This window comes from Microtus oregoni, unplaced genomic scaffold, assembly GCF_018167655.1.
Source record: "Microtus oregoni isolate MIOR12 unplaced genomic scaffold, Mior012 000016F_ref0000370, whole genome shotgun sequence".
In the NCBI taxonomy this organism is placed as follows: Eukaryota; Metazoa; Chordata; class Mammalia; order Rodentia; family Cricetidae; genus Microtus; species Microtus oregoni.
This window is the reverse complement of record NW_024543075.1, coordinates 4,837,346-4,857,767: the sequence shown is the minus strand read 5'-3', so window position 1 is coordinate 4,857,767 and position 20,422 is coordinate 4,837,346. Positions and strand designations below refer to the sequence as shown.

The 20,422-nt window shown below is 42.3% G+C and overlaps 1 protein-coding gene across 1 annotated transcript; it reads right to left on the bottom strand.

Annotated features, from left to right (window-relative positions):
- Positions 1-3,167: 3,167 nt before the first annotated feature.
- On the bottom strand, positions 3,168-8,593 carry LOC121457637 (olfactory receptor 13A1-like). Its single transcript, XM_041666546.1, has 3 exons — positions 8,557-8,593; positions 5,839-6,761; positions 3,168-3,200 (listed from the first exon to the last, which is right to left on the bottom strand). The coding sequence occupies exons 1-3, from the start codon at positions 8,591-8,593 to the stop codon at positions 3,168-3,170; spliced, it is 993 nt and encodes a 330-aa protein (XP_041522480.1).
- Between the last annotated feature and the right edge of the window lie 11,829 nt (positions 8,594-20,422).

Here is a 20,422-nt window from a genome sequence, read left to right as displayed (position 1 = left end):
CCGGGTCCTTGTCACAGCCTGGGTTCTGCAGGCACTCACAATTTTCAAAACCGCTCTGTATTCACCACCCCTAGCCTCGCTGCTGTAAAATGCTACCAAGCATAGCTCTGTCCTCTCAGAGACATCAGCTTGCGTTTTGGGGAAATCCACTAGAGAGAGTGGTGGCAGGGACCTGCTGGCTGAATTCTGGGATTTGGATAAGTCCTATCCCAGTTTTGAATTCAATGGGCAAAGATCAGGGGAGGAAAACAGAATTCAGTTGAGATATTGTATGATGTAAAACCCATATCCATTTTCAAAATATAGTAATTATTTTTTATTTTTATTTTCAGTATCGGAGCTTAAATCTATGGTCTCACACATGGTAGACAAGTGTCCTACTACTGAGCCCCAGCAATCGAGAACTTAATTATGTAGACTGTCTATGGTTTTTATAGACATGGAAAGGACCTAAATGAACCACAGAATTATGGAAAAGAACAAAATGTAGATTTGTTTTTGGTTTTCAAGACAGAATTCTCTCTATAGCTCTGGCTCTGAAGACTGGGCTGGCCTCAGACTCACAGAGAGCCACCTACCTCTGCCTCCCACGTGCTGGGATTAAAGGCGTGCACCACCACCACCCGGCTAAGAGATAGACTATTTTATCTTAACATTCAGAGCTGTAATAAGAAGAGTAGTGAGGCATGGGTATAAAGATAGAAAAGCAGATGAACAGAACACATGGGGACTCCAGAAATACTCCTACACATTCAGCTGGTGGAGCCAAAGGGCAAAAATCTCCTAACCAGGGACAGGAAAGACACCAGTGTTAATACCCACTTGGAAAGGTCAGGAGCCCCACTCCATACCTTATACCATATGCAAAATGAGTTTGAGATGGAGCTGGAACCTCAACAGACAAGTATAAAGTACAGAGATTTCTGGAAAAACAAAAACAAAATCCTGGAGACATTTTACATGCTCAGCATGGCTGTTCTGAAAGAAACAAGGAAGCAAGAATAGCATGAACACTGCTGTGTATTCAGATGCAACCCCGTGCTCTGCATTGCCCGAATTACACAGTTCTAAGCATCAACACTTCGGGTGCTTTTGTTCTTCATGTCTCCCTGTATCTCGCTGCTCTCAGAGGTTCTCCCCTGCATGATTTTAAGGCTTAAGATCAGTTTGAGGCCATGGTCGGAAGGACTCTGAAGTGGTAAGTGTATGAATGTCTGCCTAGTCAAGGGCAGATGTGTTTGTTGGCTTCCAGATGCAGTGACCACAACGTCTCTTTGCAATTTTGGTTAGTCCTGTTGTTTGATCTCTTCACTGATTTTTTTCTGTGATTGCGGTCTAACTTGCTGACAGGTTAAGATCTCCTACCAGCTGCATTTCCGTCAGTTTTGAGTACCCACAAAAAATTTTAGGTCATTTCCTTGTGTACTTGCTAAATTAAAATTCTTGACTATATGTCTTTCTTTGGGTTCATCTTCTATTTAGCTTCTCTAGGATCATGAATTATAGGCTCAATGTCCTTTATTTATGGCTAGAAACCAAATATGAGTGAGTACATCCCATGTTCCTCTTTTTGGGTCTGGCTTACCTCACTCAGGATAGTGTTTTCTATTTCCGTCCATTTGCATGCAAAATTCAAGAAGTCCTTGTTTTTTACTGCTGAGTAGTACTCTAATATGTATATATTCCATACTTTCTTCATCCATTCTTCCGTTGAAGGGCATCTAGGTTGTTTCCAGGCTCTGGCTATTACAAACAATGATGCTATGAACATAGTAGAGCATATACTTTTGTTGTATGATAAGGCCTCTCTTGGGTATATTCCCAAGAGTGGTATTGCTGGGTCCAGGGGTAAGTTGATCCCGAATTTCCTGAGAAACTGCCACACTGCTTTCCAAAGTGATTACACAAGTTTGCATTCCCACCAGCAATGGATGAGTGTACCCCTTACTCTACAACCTCTCCAGCAAAGGCTATCATTGGTGTTTTTTATTTTAGCCATTCTGGCAGGTGTAAGATGGTATCTTAAAGTTGTCTTGATTTCGGGCAATGAAAGCAGACAGAGACAGAGACCCAAATTGGAACACCGGACTGAAATCCCAAGGTCCAAATCAGGAGCAGAAGGAGAGAGAGCACAAGCAAGGAACTCAGGACCACGAGGGGTGCACCCACACACTGAGACAATGGGGATGTTCTATCAGGAACTCAACAAGGCCAGCTGGACTGGGTATGAAAAAGCATGGGATAAAACTGGACTAGCTGAACATAGCGGACAATGAAGACTGTTGAGAAGTCAAGAACAATGACACTGGGTTTTGATCCTACTGCATGTACTGGCTTTGTAGGAGCCTAGGCAGTTTGGATGCTCACCTTACTAGACCTGGAAGGAGGTGGGAGGTCCTTGGACTTCCCACAAGGCAGGGAACCCAGACTGTTCTTCGGGCTGATGAGGGAGGGGGGACTTGATTGGGGGAGGGGGAGGGATATGGGAAGTGGTGGAGGGGAGGAGGCAGAAATCTTTAATAAATAAATAAATAAAAAATAAATTAAAATTCTTGGAGAATTCGATATTTTTATGATGGTAAAGATGATTCATTTTTGTCTCCAGTAATGCTTTCTGAATGATTTTGCACAATATTAATATCTGTACAAAGTGACAGCCATATGAGCTGTATTAGAGCATCTACCAGTTCAGTTTCACCGTGGCCTCCAGCAGGCTGGCCAGAGTCTCTGACTGCTCTGTGTTCCTCTTGCTATGTAGTACACTCACCCCTCAAAAAAATTAATGAAATTCAAAACTTCAGCTCTACAAAGAACACATTCCTGTAAATAAAGACAAGTCACAGTCACAGAGGCCCAGGCTGGTAGCCCAGAAACAGAGTGCACCGGGCCCCGGGGAAAGACATAGGAGCAGGAACATCAAGGCCACAGGAAGATCAAGACTGCTGCTTCCAAGTTTGCTGAAGGCACCTGCTGTTATGTCCTGTCTGAGGCAGCTGCCTTTTATATCCAGTGTTCCCTTGTTCCGTAGATTATAAGTAAGTAAATCATAGTGAAGAATGACAAGAGAAAATTATCTTTTGTGTATTGTGGGGTTTAAAATACCCAGAGAATTAAAGTGTAGGATTTTAAAATGCAGGAAAAACTGGGAGGAATGGAGGGCGGATAAACTATAACCAGGATATATCGTACGAGAAAAGAATCTATTTTCAACAAAAAGAAAAGCATAAATTAAACCAACATTATTTATCACTAGAAAAAAATGACTCTGTCAAGCTTGCATTACTGAGGAAGCGATGCACATAGTAGGAAAAAAGCACTCTCTAGATGGAATTATTGCACACCATGGAAAGCGATCCTGTTAAAACATAAAACCCTTCCAACACCTGTCTGTGTTCATAAAAATACCAAGCTGTATTCATTACTGTAACTCTATAATAGAGCTTGATGTCAGGGATGGTGATGCCTCCAAAAGCTCTTTTATTGTACAGGATTTTTGGCTATCCTGAGTTTTTTTTTTTAATATGAAGTTGAATATTGTTTTTTTTTTGAGGTCTGTAAAGAATTGTGATGCGCGATTCCCTTCTGTATGCTGTGAATATGTTTTATTACCACTGGGTAATAAAGAATTTTCTTTTGTCTATGGCATGGTAGAATATAGCTAGGAAGCAATTTCAAGCAGAGATAGAAGAGGAAAGAAGGTGGAGTCAGGGAGATGCCATGTAGCTGCCAAAGGAGGAAGACACCAGAACAGTACCAGTAAAGCCACAGCCTTGTGGAGATACACAGATTAATAGAAATGGGTTAATTTTCGTGTTATTATTCAGGTATCAGTGGCCAGGAAACGAAAAGAATCAGTCTCTGATTACATAATGGCATCCAAAGTTCGGCAACGTACATCCACATAAAGCTCCAGAGAACTTAGAAAAAGGGCCTCCACATGCACAAATATGTGAATCAACTGGAGTTTCTTGGTAGTTGCATATTTTTGAGATAGGCTCTGTTTTCTGGCAGCTAACACAGGTACTATTCCTTTAAGAGACATCTACCTGGTTCTAGCTAATGGCAGGAGTGGCTCTGGCTCTTTAGGGGTGCTCTGTTACAGAGCAATTAAATGGGGTTTGTGAGCAGCTTGCGCAAGTTGTTTAGTGGTGGTGACTTAGTCCGTGGAGCTGGGGTGGTGAACATGGGGCTCACAGAGCAAACATACCTCTGCTATATTGAAAGGCTGAAGGGCGGAGCCAACATCCAGGCCACAGCAACCACACCCTTAGCATTTTAAAATAATGCTCCTGGCTGGCATTGCCTGCTCTTCCAAAGGTCCTGAGTTCAATTCCCAGCAACCACATGGTGGCTCACAACCATCTGTAATGAGGTCCAGTGCCCTGTTCTGGCCTTCAGGCATACACACAGATAGAATATTGTATACATAATAGATAAATAAATAAATAAATATTTAAAAAAATAAAATAATGCTCCTTATCAGATAAGTATTTCAGATACACAATAGGACAAATTCAAACATAGTAGACCTCTAAGCAAGACACAGTATGTTTAAAAAATGTACATAGGCTTGAAAGAGAGGGAAAATGTTGTATTTTTAAAAACTATTTCTTTTTATAATTGTCTATAATAAAGTCTTCAAAGATACATTAAAATAATATCAAAAGGCACATAAAGATGGAAAATTCACTGAGTCTGGATTATGTATATTATTGTGTTCCCTTTGAATTTATTGAATGCATTAGTAATTTCTTTCATTTTATTTTTTAAAAGAAAACAAACTATATTTATTTTACATAGCAATCCCAATTCCCACTGCCTTCCCCTTCCCATTCCCTTCATTTATTTCCCCACACCACCCACCATCCACTCCTCAGAGAGGGCAAGGTACATTGGTTTGTGGAAGGTCCAAGGCCCTCCTCACTATATCCAGGCTGAGCAAGGTATCTATCCAAAGAGAATAGGTTCATATAGGGACAAATCCTGGTGCCATCGCCAGTGGCCCACAGTCTGCCCCAGGCATACAACTGTCACCCACATTCAGAGGGACTAGTTTGGACCTATGCTGATTCTGTTCCTGTTCAGGTGGAGTTGGGGAACTCCCATAAGGTCAGGTGAACTGTTTTAGTGTGTGTCCCCATCATGGTCTTGAGCTCTTTGCTCATCTTCTCATTCCTCCCACTCTTCAACTGGATTTTGGGGACTCAGTCCAGTGCTCCACTGTGGGTCTCTGCCTCTGCTACTGTCAGCTGCTGGATGAAGCTTCTATGGTGGCATTTAACATATTCATCAGTCTGACTACAGGGCAAGGCCAGTTCGGGCACTCTCTTCTCTATTGTTTAGAATCTTAGCCAGGGCCATCCTTCTGGGAATCTCTCCAGTGCCAGGTCTCTTGCCAGCTCCATATTAGCTCCCTCAATCAAAACATCTCTTTCTTTGCTCCCATTTCTGTTCTCCCTCTAGCCTCACAATCCCATTCCCTCAAGTTCTCCTCCCCCGCTTTCCACTCCTCCTCCACCTCCCCCTACCTTCTGCTCCCACAAGACGCAATTCTTCTCAAGTCAAATATTGGGGTTTGAATGATTTTCACCAACACTACCAAAAACTCCTACGTCAGCGACACCAGGCTACAGACGTGCAGCCTGTCCCAAACCTGTTTGCACACACTGACAGAAATGGCCAGTGTCTCCTCCAAGAGAGGCACATTACATGTACATCTGCCACATAGATCACACGTCTGTTCCTTGCCATGGCATCAGATTCTCAGTCATAGGTTCCAACTAGTTCATCAGCAGCTGGATCAAGCTTTCTACCTCCTCAACAGACACAGGAAAACACCTTCCTGAGGGCCACTTTGACATCCTTATTCCTCAGAGAGTAAATGAGGGGATTCAGGATAGGACCGACTGTTGTGTACAATAAGGAAACCACCTTTCCATTTTCCATGGAGGATCCAGAGCCAGGCTGTACATAGGTATAAATGATAGTGGAGTAATAGAAGGTGACCACCATCAGGTGGGCAGAGCAAGTGGAGAAAGCACGCCTCTTACCCTCTGCAGAGCGGATGCGTAGGACGCTGGCAATGATGAAGCTGTAGGATATCATGGTAAACAGGAAGTTGACCACGCCAATAAAAACGTCTGCCAATACAGTCATGATGTTGTTGACGGTGGTTGGGCTGCAAGGCAGCAGTAGCAGTGCTGGGAGTTCACAAAAAAAGTGGCTGATTTGATTGTGGTCACAGAAATGGAGTCGTACCAAGAGGCCAGTGTTCACAGAGGAGTTGATTGCACTGATGGCCCACACACTGCCCGCCAGCAGGACACAGACGGGCCGACTCATCAGCATGCTGTAGTGCAGTGGGCGACAGATGGCCACATAGCGGTCATAGGCCATGGCTGTGAGAAGCATTAGCTCAGCCCCCAGAAACCAGGATATGAAAAAAATCTGGGTCAAGCATCCTTTGTAAGAGATGTGGCTGCCCTTCCCCATCAGACCCTCCAACAGCTTGGGAAGAACAGTGGATGTGCAGGCAATGTCCATCAGAGCCAGGTTTGCAAGGAAGAAGTACATGGGGGTGTGAAGACTTGGGTTCAGGCTGATGGCCATGAAAATGAGGGTGTTTCCTGTAACAGCCATAGTATAGAAAATGGAGAAAAAGGCCAGGAAGAAAACCTGAAACCCAGGATCCCCAGAGACTCCCTGCAGGACAAAGTCTACCACATCCGTATAGTTGTTCATTGTGATTTGAGACTGAGCCCCTGGGAGTTACTGTGACACAGATGGGTATGATCAAGGAGACACAGGGTGTAGAGCATCCATCATCTCACTAAGGATGCAGCCAGGTGTTACTTGAAATTCTTGCCATCTGTGCTGTTGCTGTAGAAAACACATAATTAACATGATGACATCATCTCTCAACATAGTCTGCTAATCTAGCTCTCCAGTCTGTACGCAACAGACCCAGAACAGAAGAAAATGCTGCCTGTGGTGGGCAGTATCCCTTTGTAACATCTGTTAACTTTGATATTGATCATTCCCTGTGATATATTTAGAACTGGAACTGTTATAAGTATGTGTGCCTGACTACTAAACTATACCAAGGGCCAAGCTGGTCCCCAGCACAGGTTTTTTTGTACCTAGAGGTGCCCAGCTTCATCAAGGGGTGGACCAGGCTTCTCAGATGCAGGCTGCAAAACAGTTCTGAGGAAGCATGCTTGGGGGTCTGGAGCATGGAGCAGTGACAGCATTCCATGCAGTTGGCACAGACGGTCCTGGCTCTTGGGTAATGAAATCTACAATCTCTTGTGAACACCACAACTGTCTATTTCTCCTGGCCACCCTAAGAACTCCTTGTGGACAATAAACTTAGTGAGGTAGGGAGGCATCACCCCCACTTCCCTGGGCCTTGTGGAGGCTTGTGCCTGCCAGAAAAGCTGGAAACAGAACATGAAAGGTATGGACACAGCTTTCACCTGGGCCCCAAATTTCTAGGCTATCACCCATGCCCAGTCTCAAGTCTGTCTTCACTACTCCTCATATACCCATCTATCTCTAATCACCCAGGCCTCTTCAAACATATGGACCTCTCAGGCCTAGAAGCAGGTGGATGGATTAGCATGTGGTAAAAGTAAGTTCTGCCCTCTCTAGTGTCTCCATGGGACTGAGTGTTCCTAGACCCTTCCTGGAGATTCAGGAGTGGGCTGTTGGCTACATGGAAACAACTCACACCAGGGCATGTCCTGAACAAGAAGCATATCTTCTCCCCTGCAAATGCACAGATCAAGGCCTTTCTCCTGCAGGGTGAGCTTGAGAGCAGGACCTGAGCTTTTGATACTTCCTCCACCTTTTCCGACTGAAGAACCAAGAAATTCATAGAATCTCCAGGGCCAATACTTGACCATGCAAAAGCAAGGGTTGGTCTGCCAGCACTCCCTGCAGTTGTCTGATGGCCTCAGACTGCATGCAGAGCTTCTCAGTTTAGGCCCTAAAATCCCTTTGTCTGCATCTCAGCCCAGTACCTGTCTGCCTGCAGCTCTGGGTCACAGGTGGCTTTGAGCCCTGTACTCTGAGCTAGATTCACAGGAAATGACCCTGCCTCTCTCAGAGATCCAGGGATGCCTCAGAACCAAGTCACAGGGCAAGTTTCCTTTTCTGCATGGATCAATGGCTCAGATACATCCCAAAGCAGATCCACAGAGGCCAAGCTCTTAGTTTCAAACTGAAACTGTAAAGGAAAGTGACTCTGGTAATGGATTTTTAAAATATTGGAATAGGTTAGGATAAAACCAAATATCTCTTGAGAATAATCACCCCCCCCCGGAAAAACAGATAAGGGAAAGATGTGAATAGAGGAAGGATCAGCTCACATGGAAAGAGAAGTTGTCCCTGAGTCTCCATCTAAGTCTGAGATGTCTGCATGTCATGGAGAACATGCAGTGTGGCCACAGGGTGAGAGTCCTGTGTTTCTTTTGTTTGCTGTTGACCTTAAAGTAGGGTCTGCCTTTTGGCATGGACACTGAGATTGCTAGGGAATGGCCCTCAGAGAGCAATTACCCACTTTGAGGTAAACAGGAATCCCTATGGTGGCCATAGTCCTCAAGCTGAGACACCAGAACCCTATGGCACAGGAAAAGTAGGCACCTGAGGCCATATGCACAGGTCTAGGGCACTGACCCCTCTGGTGACTTCTACCCTGGGGATGCCCTCAAGATAATTTGGCTGAGAGTCATGGCCATTTAATCCATGTAGGAAGATGGTTTTCACATTAACATACAATTCCTGAGCATAGTCTATGGGTTTACCTCACCTAACTATATCGTCTTGGTGTGTCATAGTTCTATCAATAAACCAACACTGATTGGTCCATTATTGTATAGGGAGATTGAGTAAGGGTCACTCTCATTGCATTGCGTGGAGAGTGTGGTCAATATGGGACATCACAGTTGAGGTTGGTCATGAGTGCATGCATCTTTTCATTGTAGTGTTCAAACCCTCTCATGAAGAAAGAGTGTGTGAAGTCTGTGGAGATGAAGATCAGCATCAGTAAACAGGACTTCAGTTCCACCATGTTTTGTACACTGGGTATAGATAACAAGGCACCTGAGTTCTTAGCAGCAGATTGGCTTCCTTGAAGCGCCAGAAGTCCCACAACAGGTGGACTAATCATCTCTTGCAGTCGTAGAACAGTGCAGACATTATAACTTTTAAAATCATCCTTTATAAAAATCTAAAAGAGCTAAAATGTCCATACTTCACAAGCCAAATGACCACTGGCCACCTTAAGTTCCACATCCTCCGAAGTCCTTGATATCTGTGTATATAGGCATTCTCAATCCCTCATAAAACCTCAATGGATGGACCACTTAGCATAACAGCAAATGCAACAGTCTCAGCAACACTCAAGATTTGAGGAATTCCTAGAGTACCTCAAGATGTGATATGACGTCATCAGAGAGGTCTTCATTGACAGTTGATGGGAACAGATACAGAGAACCCAGCCAAACGTTAGGCAGAGAGAAAGCCCAACTTGGAGATTTCCATCAGGTCCTTCCTTTTGTAGTTCAGGGAACACAAAGGAAGAGGGGGGATGAAGAATTGTAGGAACCAGAGGGGTCAAGAACACCAGGAGAACATGGCCCACAGAATCAACTGAGCAGAGCTCTTAGGGGCTCACAAAGACTGAAGAGACAATTTTCTCCTTTAAGTAACCTCTCTCCCATACTACCCATTTACTCAATAAGTTGGACTTTGGTGGTATCTGTGCTTTGGTCTATCCTAGACTCCCTGATGAGTGCCTATGTTGTAAAACCACTTCCTCTGAGATTACAACTGACCTCGGTCAACCTTTATGCATCGTCCCACAAAGGAAAATCTGCTGACACCACCTGTCTCCCAGGGATATCTGTCTCACAATGGGCAAACAATTTCAGGAAGGAGAGACTGCAGACTCCTATATAGTCCCCCATAGCTGCAACAACTTCCTCATTTCCAGGCTCCCTCCCTCACCCCTATAAAAGGGTCCCAACCAGTTTTCTTCCTTGGCAGAACCCTCCATTTCCCAAGGGGGAGAGGATAACTGTAGTGATTTGAATGTAAACGGCCCTGTATGCTTATAAGCGGTGGCATTTTTGTTAATTTTGGTCTTGTAGGAGGAAGTGTGCCACAGGGGGCAGGCTTTGAGGTTTCAGAAGCTCAAGCCAGGCCCAGTGTCACTCTCTTCCTGCTGTCTGCAGGTCCAGATGTAGAACTCTTGGCTCCTTCTCCAGCACCATGTCTAGCTGCATGTCCCCATGCTCTGCACCATGATGATCATGGACTAAATCTGTATCCACGATCCTGCCCAATCAAATGTTTTCCTTTATAAGAGTTGTCCTGGGCTGGAAAGATGGCTCAGCTGTTAAGAGCATTGCCTGCTCTTCCAAAGGTCCTGAGTTAAATTCCCAGCAACCACGTGGTGGCTCACAACCATCTGTAATGAGGTCTGGTGCCCTCTTCTGGTCTGCAGGCATACATGTAGACAGAATATTGTATACAGAATAAATAAATAAATATTTTAAAAAAATAGTTGTCCTGCAGTTATGGTGTCCCTTCAGAGAACTGGAAACCCTAATTAAGTCAGTGCCCTTGGCTGTGTATGTCAATAAACATTCTCTTCTGCTGGGGTCTGATTCTGGTTTCTTTTCTGCCTTCTGTCTCTACTCTGTGCTCCTAAATCTAACCTCTGATACTGAAACTGGGATCCACTGGTGACCTAGGCATCCAATGGATGGACCTCCCTTGTTCTCCTCTGCTCACTGGCTCCAGGCCCCAAGTAGGCCTGGCAAGACCATCTGTCACTCTCAGGCAGCCTCTGCTTTCACTCTCTGCCCCCACCTTTCTCTTCTCTCACTTTGCTCTGTTTCATTCTGATATAGTCTGACCTGCAGAAGGACGACTCCATCCAACCAGAGCACACATGAAACACAGTCAAACGCTGAGACAAGCTAACTCATGAGACCTACTGTAAAGGCCACCTGGTTAGGTCTCAGGGATCCCAGGAATGCTCCTCATCTCACCTGGAGACTCACTTTGTCGAAAGTTCCAGGAACTTTCCCTGGGCCATGAGGCATCAAATTCTAAAAGTTATGAGTCTGGGGATACCCATTCTAGTCTCCAGGACTGTTGGGTCATCTGAAAACAAAGGAATGCCTCCAGTGACTGAATTTGACCTCTGGTTCTACCTTGGTCACCCACTATGAGCTCTAAATTATCCATGCCAAAACAATACACACCTTTAGCCTGTTTGCAGGCTAACTTCAAAGAGCTCCTTGTAGGTGATTTAGAAAGGCCAGTCCTGTTTAGCTCTTAGTCCAAATCTAATGTCAATATATACTTAACAAAGACCACTGCTGGGTTGAATTCAAAACTTTCCATTTTAGTATCTAAATTGATTTATATAACTTTAAAAGACAGAACAAAGAATTGTCTGAGTTGCCTTCCCTCATATAATCCCTCCCCCACCAGATCACCCTAACCAGTCTCATCCCTGTCACTCAGCTCCCTTCAGTCTCTGGAAGTTCATATGGGCTTTGCTCAGTTGATTCAGAAGGTCTTTCTCTCTTGGTGTCCTTTTCAATTGTCGGATACGGAAATTTAACTGACTCCTTTTACAAAGTTTCCAGATGCTTGTTTCTTATGCAGGAATCTGATGCAAGCCATAGATAATTATAATTACCATATCCTGCTACAGAACTCTAGCATACAGCCCAACCAGTTATACAATGGAATGTAACATCGCTAAATGTGCTGGATAGTTTTATGTCAGCTTCATACAGGCTAACAACCTCTGAGATGAGGGAACCTTAATTTTAAAAGATGTCTCCATAATATCAAACTGTAGACAAGACTTTAGGGCATTTTCTTAATTGGTGATCCATGGGGAAGACCCAGCCCATTTTCTTGTTGCCATCCATGACCAGGCGGTGCTGGCTTCTCTAAGGAAGCAGGCTGAACAAACCAGAAAGAGCAAGCTAGTATAAGGCATTCTTCCATGGCTCCTACATCAGCTCCAGCCTTCAGATTCCTGCTCTGCTTGAGTTCCTACCCTCACTGCTTTTTTAAAAAATTATTTTATTTTTTTAAAAAGAAAACAAACTATCTTTTTCCATTTTACATACCAATCCCAGTTCCTTCTCCCTCCCCCCTCCTTCCATTCTCTCTACTTATCCCTCCATACCACCCCCATCCATTTCTCAGAGACGGTAAGGCACATTGCTTTGGGGGAAGAACCAATGCCTTCCATACTATATCTAGGCTGAGCAAGGTATCCATCGAAAGAAATCAGGTTCCCTAAAAGCCAGTATAAGCAATAGGGATAAAATCTGGTGCCACTGCCAGTGGTCCTGCAATCTTCCCCAGCCATACAACTGTCACCCTCATTCAGAGGGACTAGTTTGGACCTATGCTGGTTTCTTTCCTGTCTGACTGGAGTTGGTGAGCTCTCATTAGCTCAAGTAGACTGTTTCAGTGGGTGTCTCCATCATGGTCATGAGATCTTTGCTTATATTCTCACCCCTCCAACTCTTCAACTGGACTTTGTGAGCTCAGCTCAGTGCTCTGCTCTGGCTCTCTGCCTATGTTTCCATCAATTGTTGGATGAAAGTTCTATGGTGACATTTAAGATATTCATTAATCTGACTACAGGGCAAGGCCAGTTAGGGCCCCTCTCTTCCATTACTTAGTATCTTAGCTGGAATCATTCTGTAGATTCCTGAGAATTTCTTTAGTGCTGGGTGTCTTGCTAGCCCCATAATGGCCCTCAAGATCAAAATATCTCTTTCCTTGCTCTCATCTCTGTCCTTCCTCCATCTCCCCCTCCCCTTCTCCCTGCCTCATCTCCTTCCACCTTTTCTTCTATCCCTACCCCCAAGCTACCAATTTTGTCAGGAGATCTTATATATTTCCCCTTCCAGGTAGATCTATGTATGCTTTTCTTTGGGTTCAACTTGTTGCTTAACTTCTCTAGGATCATGAAATATAAGCTCAATATTCTTTGCTTTACAGCTAGTATCCACTTATGAGAGAGTCCATACCATGTTCATCTTTCTGCGTCTGGGTTACCTCACTTAGGATGGTATTTTCTAGTTCCATCCATTTGCAGGCAAATTTCAAGATGTTGATTCTGTTTGTTTTATCATTGATTACTACTCCAATGTGTAAATGTGCCACATTTTCCTTATCCTTTCTTTGCTTTAGGGGCATCTAGGTTGTTTCCAGTTTCTTGCTATTACAAATAATGCTGCTATGAACATAGTTGAACTGATGTCCTTGTAGTATGATTGAATATCTTTTGGGTACATGCTCAAGAGTGGTATTGCTGGGTTCTGAGGTAGTTTGAGACCCAAATTTTTGAGAAACCGCCATCCTGATTTCCACTAACAATGGAGGATTGTTCCCCTCACTCCACATCCTCTTCAGCATAAGATATCATTGGTGTTTTTGATTTTAGCCATTCTGACTGGTATAAGATGGAATCTCAGAGTAATTTTGATTTGCATTTCACTGATTGCTAAGGATGCTGAACATTTCCTTAAGTGTCTTTCGGCCATTTGAATTCCTTCTGGTGAGAAATCTCTGTTTAGTACTGCACCCCATTTTTTTTAAACTGCTCAGATCTTTATTCCTTTCCTCTCTTACAGGTTTGGGTCATGACTCCTTTGGGGTCTCATACCAGATATCCCTGCACCCCATTTTTAATTGGATTATTTAGAAATTTGATGTCTAATTTCTTGAGTCATCTATATCTATATATCTATATATATTTTGGAGATCAGTCCTCTTTCTGATGTGAGGTTGGTGAAGATCTTTTCCCATTCAGTAGGCTACTTTTTTTTGTCTTATTAACTGTGTTCTTTGTTTTACAGACACTTTTCAGTTTCAGAACATCCCTTTTATTTATTGTTGCTCTGCGTGTCTGTGCTACTGCGGTTCTATTTAGGAAGTAGTCTCCTGTGCCCATGCATTGAAGGTTTCTTTCCACTTTCTCTTCTCTCAGGTTCGGTGTGGTCAGATTTATATTGAGGTCTTTAATCCATCTGGACTTGAGTTTTGTGTATGGGGATAGACATGGATCTATTTTCATTCTTGTACATGTTTTGCTAGCACCATTTGTTGAAGATGCTTTCTTTTTTACATTGTATAATTTGAGCTTCTATGTCAAAAATCAGGTGTTCATAGGTGTGTGAATTAATATCTGGGTCCTCAATTTGATTCCACTGTTCAACCTGTCTGTTTTTATGCCAATACCAAGCAGTTTTTATTACCATAACTCTATGATATCAGGGATGGTGATGCCTCTGGAAGTTCCTTTCTTGTATAGGATTGTTTCGGCTATCCTGGGTTTTTTGTTTTTCCACATAAAGTTGATTAATATTCTTTCAAGGTCTGTGAAGAATTGTGTTGGAATTGCGTTGAACCTGTAAATCGCTTAGCTAGGATTGCCATTTTTATGTTGATCCTCCCTATCCAAGAACCTAGGAGATCTTTCCATATTTTGGTGTCTTCTTCAATTTCTTTCTTCAAAGACCTAAAGTTTTTGTCAAACAGGTCTTCCTCTTCTTTGGTTAGTGTTACCCCAAGATATTTTTGTTATTATTGGCTGCTGTGAGGGGTAATGTTTCTCTGATTTCTTTCTCATCTTCTTTATCATTTGTGTGGAGGAAGGCTACTGATTTTTTTGAGTTGATCTTGTGCCCTTCTATATAACGGAAGGTATTTATAGGTTGTAGAGTTCCAGGGTAGAGATTTTGGGGTCACTTATGTATACTATCATATCATCTGCAGTTAGCAACAATTGGACTTCTTTTCCAATTTGAATCCCCTTGATCTCCTTTTGTTTTCCTAGTGCTCTAGCCAGAACTTCAAGAACTATGTTGAATAGACATGGAGAGAGTGGATAACCTTGTATTGTTCCTGATTTACTGGAATTATTTTGAGTTTCTCTCCATTTAATTTGATGTTGGCTGTCATCTTGCTGTATATTGTTTTTATTATATTTATTTATGTTCCTGTAGCTCCTGATCTCTCCAAGAACTTTTTCATAAAGGGGGGTTGGATTTTGTGAAATGCTTTTTCAGCATCAAAGAAATGATCATATGGATTTTTCTTTCAGTTTATTTATATGATGGATTATTGATAGATTTTCATATGTTGAACCAGCCCTGCATCTCTGGGATGAAGCCGACTTGATCATGGTGGATGATTGCTTTGATTTGTTCTTGGATTCGGTTTGCCAGTATTTTATTGAGTATTTTTGCATCCATGTTCATGAAATGAAATTGGTCTGCAGTTTTCTTTCTTGGTTGAGTCTTTGTGTGATTTCTGTACCAGAGTATTTGTAGTCTCATAAAAAGAGTTTGACAATGTTCCTTCTGTTCCACACTCAACAAAACACAAGAGAAAAGAATTACTGCTCTTTATTAGTAATCACAAAGGTGATACATAGTATAACACTGTAACTAGATATTTTCTATTCAAGTATATATATATATATATATATATATATATACATACACACACATAATGTATATATACAATCCACATCTATAGCCTGTGCATCCCCATATAACATACACAACACAGTATGATGTTTGGGGATTTTAGAAGAACACAGAAATAGCCAACATTAATTATTCTATAAGCCACGATCCTGAAGTATATGGATATATGTGCGTATTTTGAGCTCATACTATGCAGTTGTGTAGTCAGCTGTTTTTCACTAAACAATATGGCATGAACATTTTGAATTTGTTTTTGAAAATGTGACATTTTTGTACACTGTTGTTCCTTCTTAAAAACTATTTTTTGAGAATATATATATATATATATATACTTGAATAGAAAATATCTAGTTATAGTGTTATACTATGTATCACCTTTGTGATTACTAATAAAGAGCATAATATAATATATATATATATTATATATATATATATAATTTTAAAAAATCATACTCGCCTCCTACCCCTCCAAACAGACTTTCCCAGGGCTTCTTCCTCCCAAATTTATTCTCTCTTTTTATTTTATTTAACTCCTTGGGTCTAGCTAGTGCTGCCCCTGTGACTGTGGGTATGAGGTCATTCACTAGCATATGAGTAACTTATCAGAGGCCATACCTAGAAGAGAAAAACTACTCCATTTTCCAACCAGCCACCAGCCACTAATAATTCTTCAGATAGGGGATATGGTCTGGTAGGCCCCTCCTCTACTTTCTCATCCTTAATTTCTCAAAGGTCTTATGATTGGGCATCTCTTGGCTATATTCCCAAGAGTGGTGTTGCTGGATCCTGAGGTAGGTTGACTCCCAATTTCCTGAGAAACCGCCATACTGATTTCCAAAGTGGTTGCACAAGTTGCATTCCCACCAGCAATGGATGAGTGTTCCTCTGACTCCACATCCTCTCCAGCATAGGTTATCATTGGTGTTTTTCATTTTAGCCATTCTGACAGGTGTAAGATGGTATCTCAAAGTTGTTTTGATTTACATTTCCCTGATCACTAAGGAAGTTGAACATGACCTTGTCCCAGGCCTCAGATCTCTCTTTTCTAGTTATTGATCACTGGGGTCCCATAGGCTCATCCAAACAATATAGTCTATAGCTATTGCTCTGGGTTATCCTCCAGAACTTAACGGTAAAATGACATTGCTGAAGTCACCACATACTTGGGTCATAGAACGTAGAAAAATCAAGCTGGTATCAACCTGGAAGTTTTTTCCTGGGCAGTTTTCATAGACCTTAAATATATTTTAACATGTAAAAATGTCAGTTTTTTTTCCCTAATGGTCACAGCATAGAGTATTCATTTTATTTATTTATGTTTTGCCCATTGTTATTTCTTTCCTTTTACTAATTGTAGATATGGCTTATTCTTGCTTTTCTAGATCCTTGAGTTGTATCCTTAGGTTGTTTGGGATTTCTTGTAGGCTGTAGGCTTTCTTGATAGGCTGCTTTCATGGTAGCCATTAGTGCTGGTATTTTCCTTTCTGTTTTAAAGAGTTATTTATTTTACTTTATGTATATGAGTGCTTTGCCTGTCTGGATGTATAGGTAATATATGCATATCTGGTGCTCATGAGGTCGGAAGAGGGTGTTGGGTCCCCTGGAGTGGATTTGCAAGAACCCTGGAGTGGATATGCATGAACCCTGGAGTGGATTTGCAAGAACCCTGGAGTGGATATGCATGAACCCTGGAGTGGATATGCATGAACCCTGGAGTGGATATGCATGAACCACCATGTAGGTGCTGGAAACAGGACCTGTGCCTTCTGCAAGAGCAAGAAATGATCTTTACCACTAGGGTTTTTTTTTCTGACCCACTATTTCCTTTTTGTTTTGCTTGTTTCTGTTTTGAAGTGTATCAAAACCCAGGGCCTTATGCTAAGCACATACCCTAACACTGAGCTGTGTCTCTGCCCACCGCAGGCTGTTTATAAAGCTTTTCATGTATTTTTAGGATTTGTAAAGTATGTCATGCTACTGATTTCTAGCTTCATTCCATTGAGTCCATTGAAAAGATTAGTAAGGGTTTTCACCATTAGAACTTGTGGTCTTACCCCTGTTGGCTTTTCCTGTGGTCTGCCCCGGACTACATTCCATGTATGACTTGAAGAAGTGTTCTGTGAAGCGGGTGAGTACATTTGTCTGTAAATGCATGGCATGGCCATTGATCTATCTTATATATTTATCTGTAGGCTTCCTGTGATGTCTAGATCATTCTGATGAAAGTAGAATATTGGCACCCACATTATGATTGTATTGAACTCAGTGTCTGCCATTAGAATTTGTAATGGCCCTGTGCGTTAGGTCATTGTTGGGTCTGGGTGGGGGGTCATGCAAGGATGGGGACAAATCACCAAAGTTTAATAAACCAGAAGCAAACTTTATTCCAGAAACCAGAATCTGGGAAAAAGTATAAAAAAAAATCTCCATGGGGCACAAAAATTTATTAGCTAGCTGAGACCACAGCCAGAGATGGATTTTTATAAGGCTGTTGAAAAGGCTGGTTTCTGAACCCACCTTTTTATAGGAGGGGCACCAAGCATTAGGTCTGAACAAAGGAATTTTTACAATCTCAAGTAAAACTCAGATACAGATTGCCTTGCTTTACAATCTCCATTAGCAGAGAGTTTTTTAGTTAAACTAATATTTGTACTCAATCTATTGTCTTCCTTGGTACTTCCAAGTGGTGTTTACTGAATCCCTGTGCTCTCCCCTTTGATGCTGCCAGTTTCACATAGCAGAGATCATCTATTTATTTCCTAAAAGTTGACTCAGCTCATATCTGTAGGCTAACTCTCAGTTTGCAGAGAGATGCTTTGGCCTTGTAAATAGAGCCATAGGTTGTAATGCAGAGAAACCCACTATTAATGGTCAATCCTCAAGCTGCTGAGAAAACTGTTGACAGTCTGTTCTCATTCTCCTGGGCTTACAACTTTGCATTTCTTTATTTCTACACCCCTATTTCTGGAATCTACATTTTTATATTCTCATTCTTGGCCCCTTCAGTCATCTGATATTCTGTGTCTGCCAATAGAATTTGTAACAGCCCTGTGTGTTAGGTTATCTGGTATTGGTTGTATACACATTCACACTCATTATAACTCATTGGCGGACAGTTTATTAACTATCTTTGCTTCATTTTCATGCTTTTGGCCTAAAGCCTACTTTATCCAGCATAATTTCTGTGATGACTGCTCACTTTTGCTAAGTTTCTTTAAAACCAATTCCCCTGAATTCTTTGCAGGGAAATTTATGGGTTTTCTAATGTTAGGATAGTTGAATTTCCTTGGTGACTGCCATGTTCACCTTTTGTGCCCCTCTGATGATATTTCACTGTCTGGTGGCTTATTCATCTTTGTTGGGTGTTTTCACAGTGAGTAAGATGTTGTCCTGGCAGAGTTTCTTGTTACAGTTGGTTAGGGTGTACTGGCTTTGCTACAGGTGGGTACTTTTAATTCAGCATTCATGTCCAATGTTGGTGATGTCTTCAAATGTCTGATTGGTGTGAGATGGCCATGTTTGGGAATTATATCATTGCCAGCATGTGACTCGCTCAGGTGGGACTGGTTCTGAGGAAACTCTGGATGTGGTGCATCTTTCTGTGTCTATAAAATCTTCAGACTTTCTGAAAGTCTTTGAGGACATGGACATCTCAATGAGCTGGTGGGTTTTGTCATAACACATCCAGTAGCGGAAGGAAGTCTCTGTCAGTGTGAGTGGGCATCTGTTACAGGCTGAGGCCGGCACCTGCCCATCAATTCTGTGTATGAGGTGCCTCCAGTGAATACTTAGCATCCAACTAGTGGTGCTGTTGTAGATTATTTAGAAGGTAAAGCTTGGCTGGATAAAAAAGATTACTAGGGGAAGATGGAGCTTGAGGTTTTATAGCCCAGGTCCACTCCCTGTCTCCTCTCTGCTTCCTCCTACATTAGGATGCAATGAGATCACCTGCATCCCTTTCCTGCAGCCATGCCTTCTGCTCTGTGGTGGACTGTGTCTCCTTGACTTATGTACAAATAAATCCTTTCTCCCTTTACCTTCATGTCAGATCCTTGGCCACAGCAACAAGTGAAATGATGAATAGTCTTAGAGCTTCCTCAACGGTTCCCAGTGCTGAATGTTTGCTTCTCAGGCACTATATGAAAGGATTCTGAAAACGGGGCCTCAGCTGCTTATCACACGCTTCCTTCCCAGAACCTGTGGCCCAAGACAGCTAGAAAGGCTGTTGTGTAAGCACCTTCCAGCAGCACAGGTGGCTCGTGGTTTGCCCCTTTCTCTCTTCCTTGAGTATATTGGGCAGGGCTTCTGAAGATAAATTTCCTGACTAGACTTTAGATTTGTTTAATTTTGTAAAGCAAACTTTGATATATTTTTATAATTCCTTCATATTTGGGGCTAACACATGTTGCTAGATTTTTAAAATAATAATAGGGGTTTTAATTATTTTAACTGCTCAGTGCTAGTGTGCAAAATAATTGTTATCTAAATAATTTACATGTCTGTGTTGGTATGTACTCTGCAACTTGGTGGGATATTGTTTTATCTCTGTTACGTTCCTTGTGAAGACCTCAGCATTTTCTATATACGAGGTCTGCTGAATAGAGCTTTGCTCTGTCTAGCCTGAGCAACCCTTCTCCTTTTCCTTGCCTGTTTCCCCTTTGGGTTCTTTGGTTTCTTCCCCGTGTTCAGAGAGTTGTTCTGAACACGAGCATCCTTCTCATGTCCCTGATCTTAGCCCAGAGGCTTTCGGTCTTGTACTCCTGAGCACAGGTGTAGAGTGTGAGGCTAGCATCCCTCAGAGGGTGTCTATGAGCACGTTGAAGTTGTCTTCATAGAAGGAGAGGAAGGGCCTCTAAAATCCAAGAGCCTTGTGCATAAAGAAG

What these genes read in the sequence shown, in the direction of transcription:
- LOC121457637 (XM_041666546.1), bottom strand. Translation starts at nt 8,593, where the DNA reads ATGGCCACCATAGGGATTCCTGTTTACCTCAAAGTGG. An exon ending in TCCTGTTTACCTCAAAGTGG is followed by an intron (nt 6,762 to 8,556) that starts GTAATTGCTCTC and finishes AGTAACTCCCAG; the next exon opens with GGGCTCAGTCTCAAATCACA. An exon ending in TCAAAGTGGCCCTCAGGAAG is followed by an intron (nt 3,201 to 5,838) that starts GTGTTTTCCTGT and finishes TGTTGAAAATAG; the next exon opens with ATTCTTTTCTCGTACGATAT.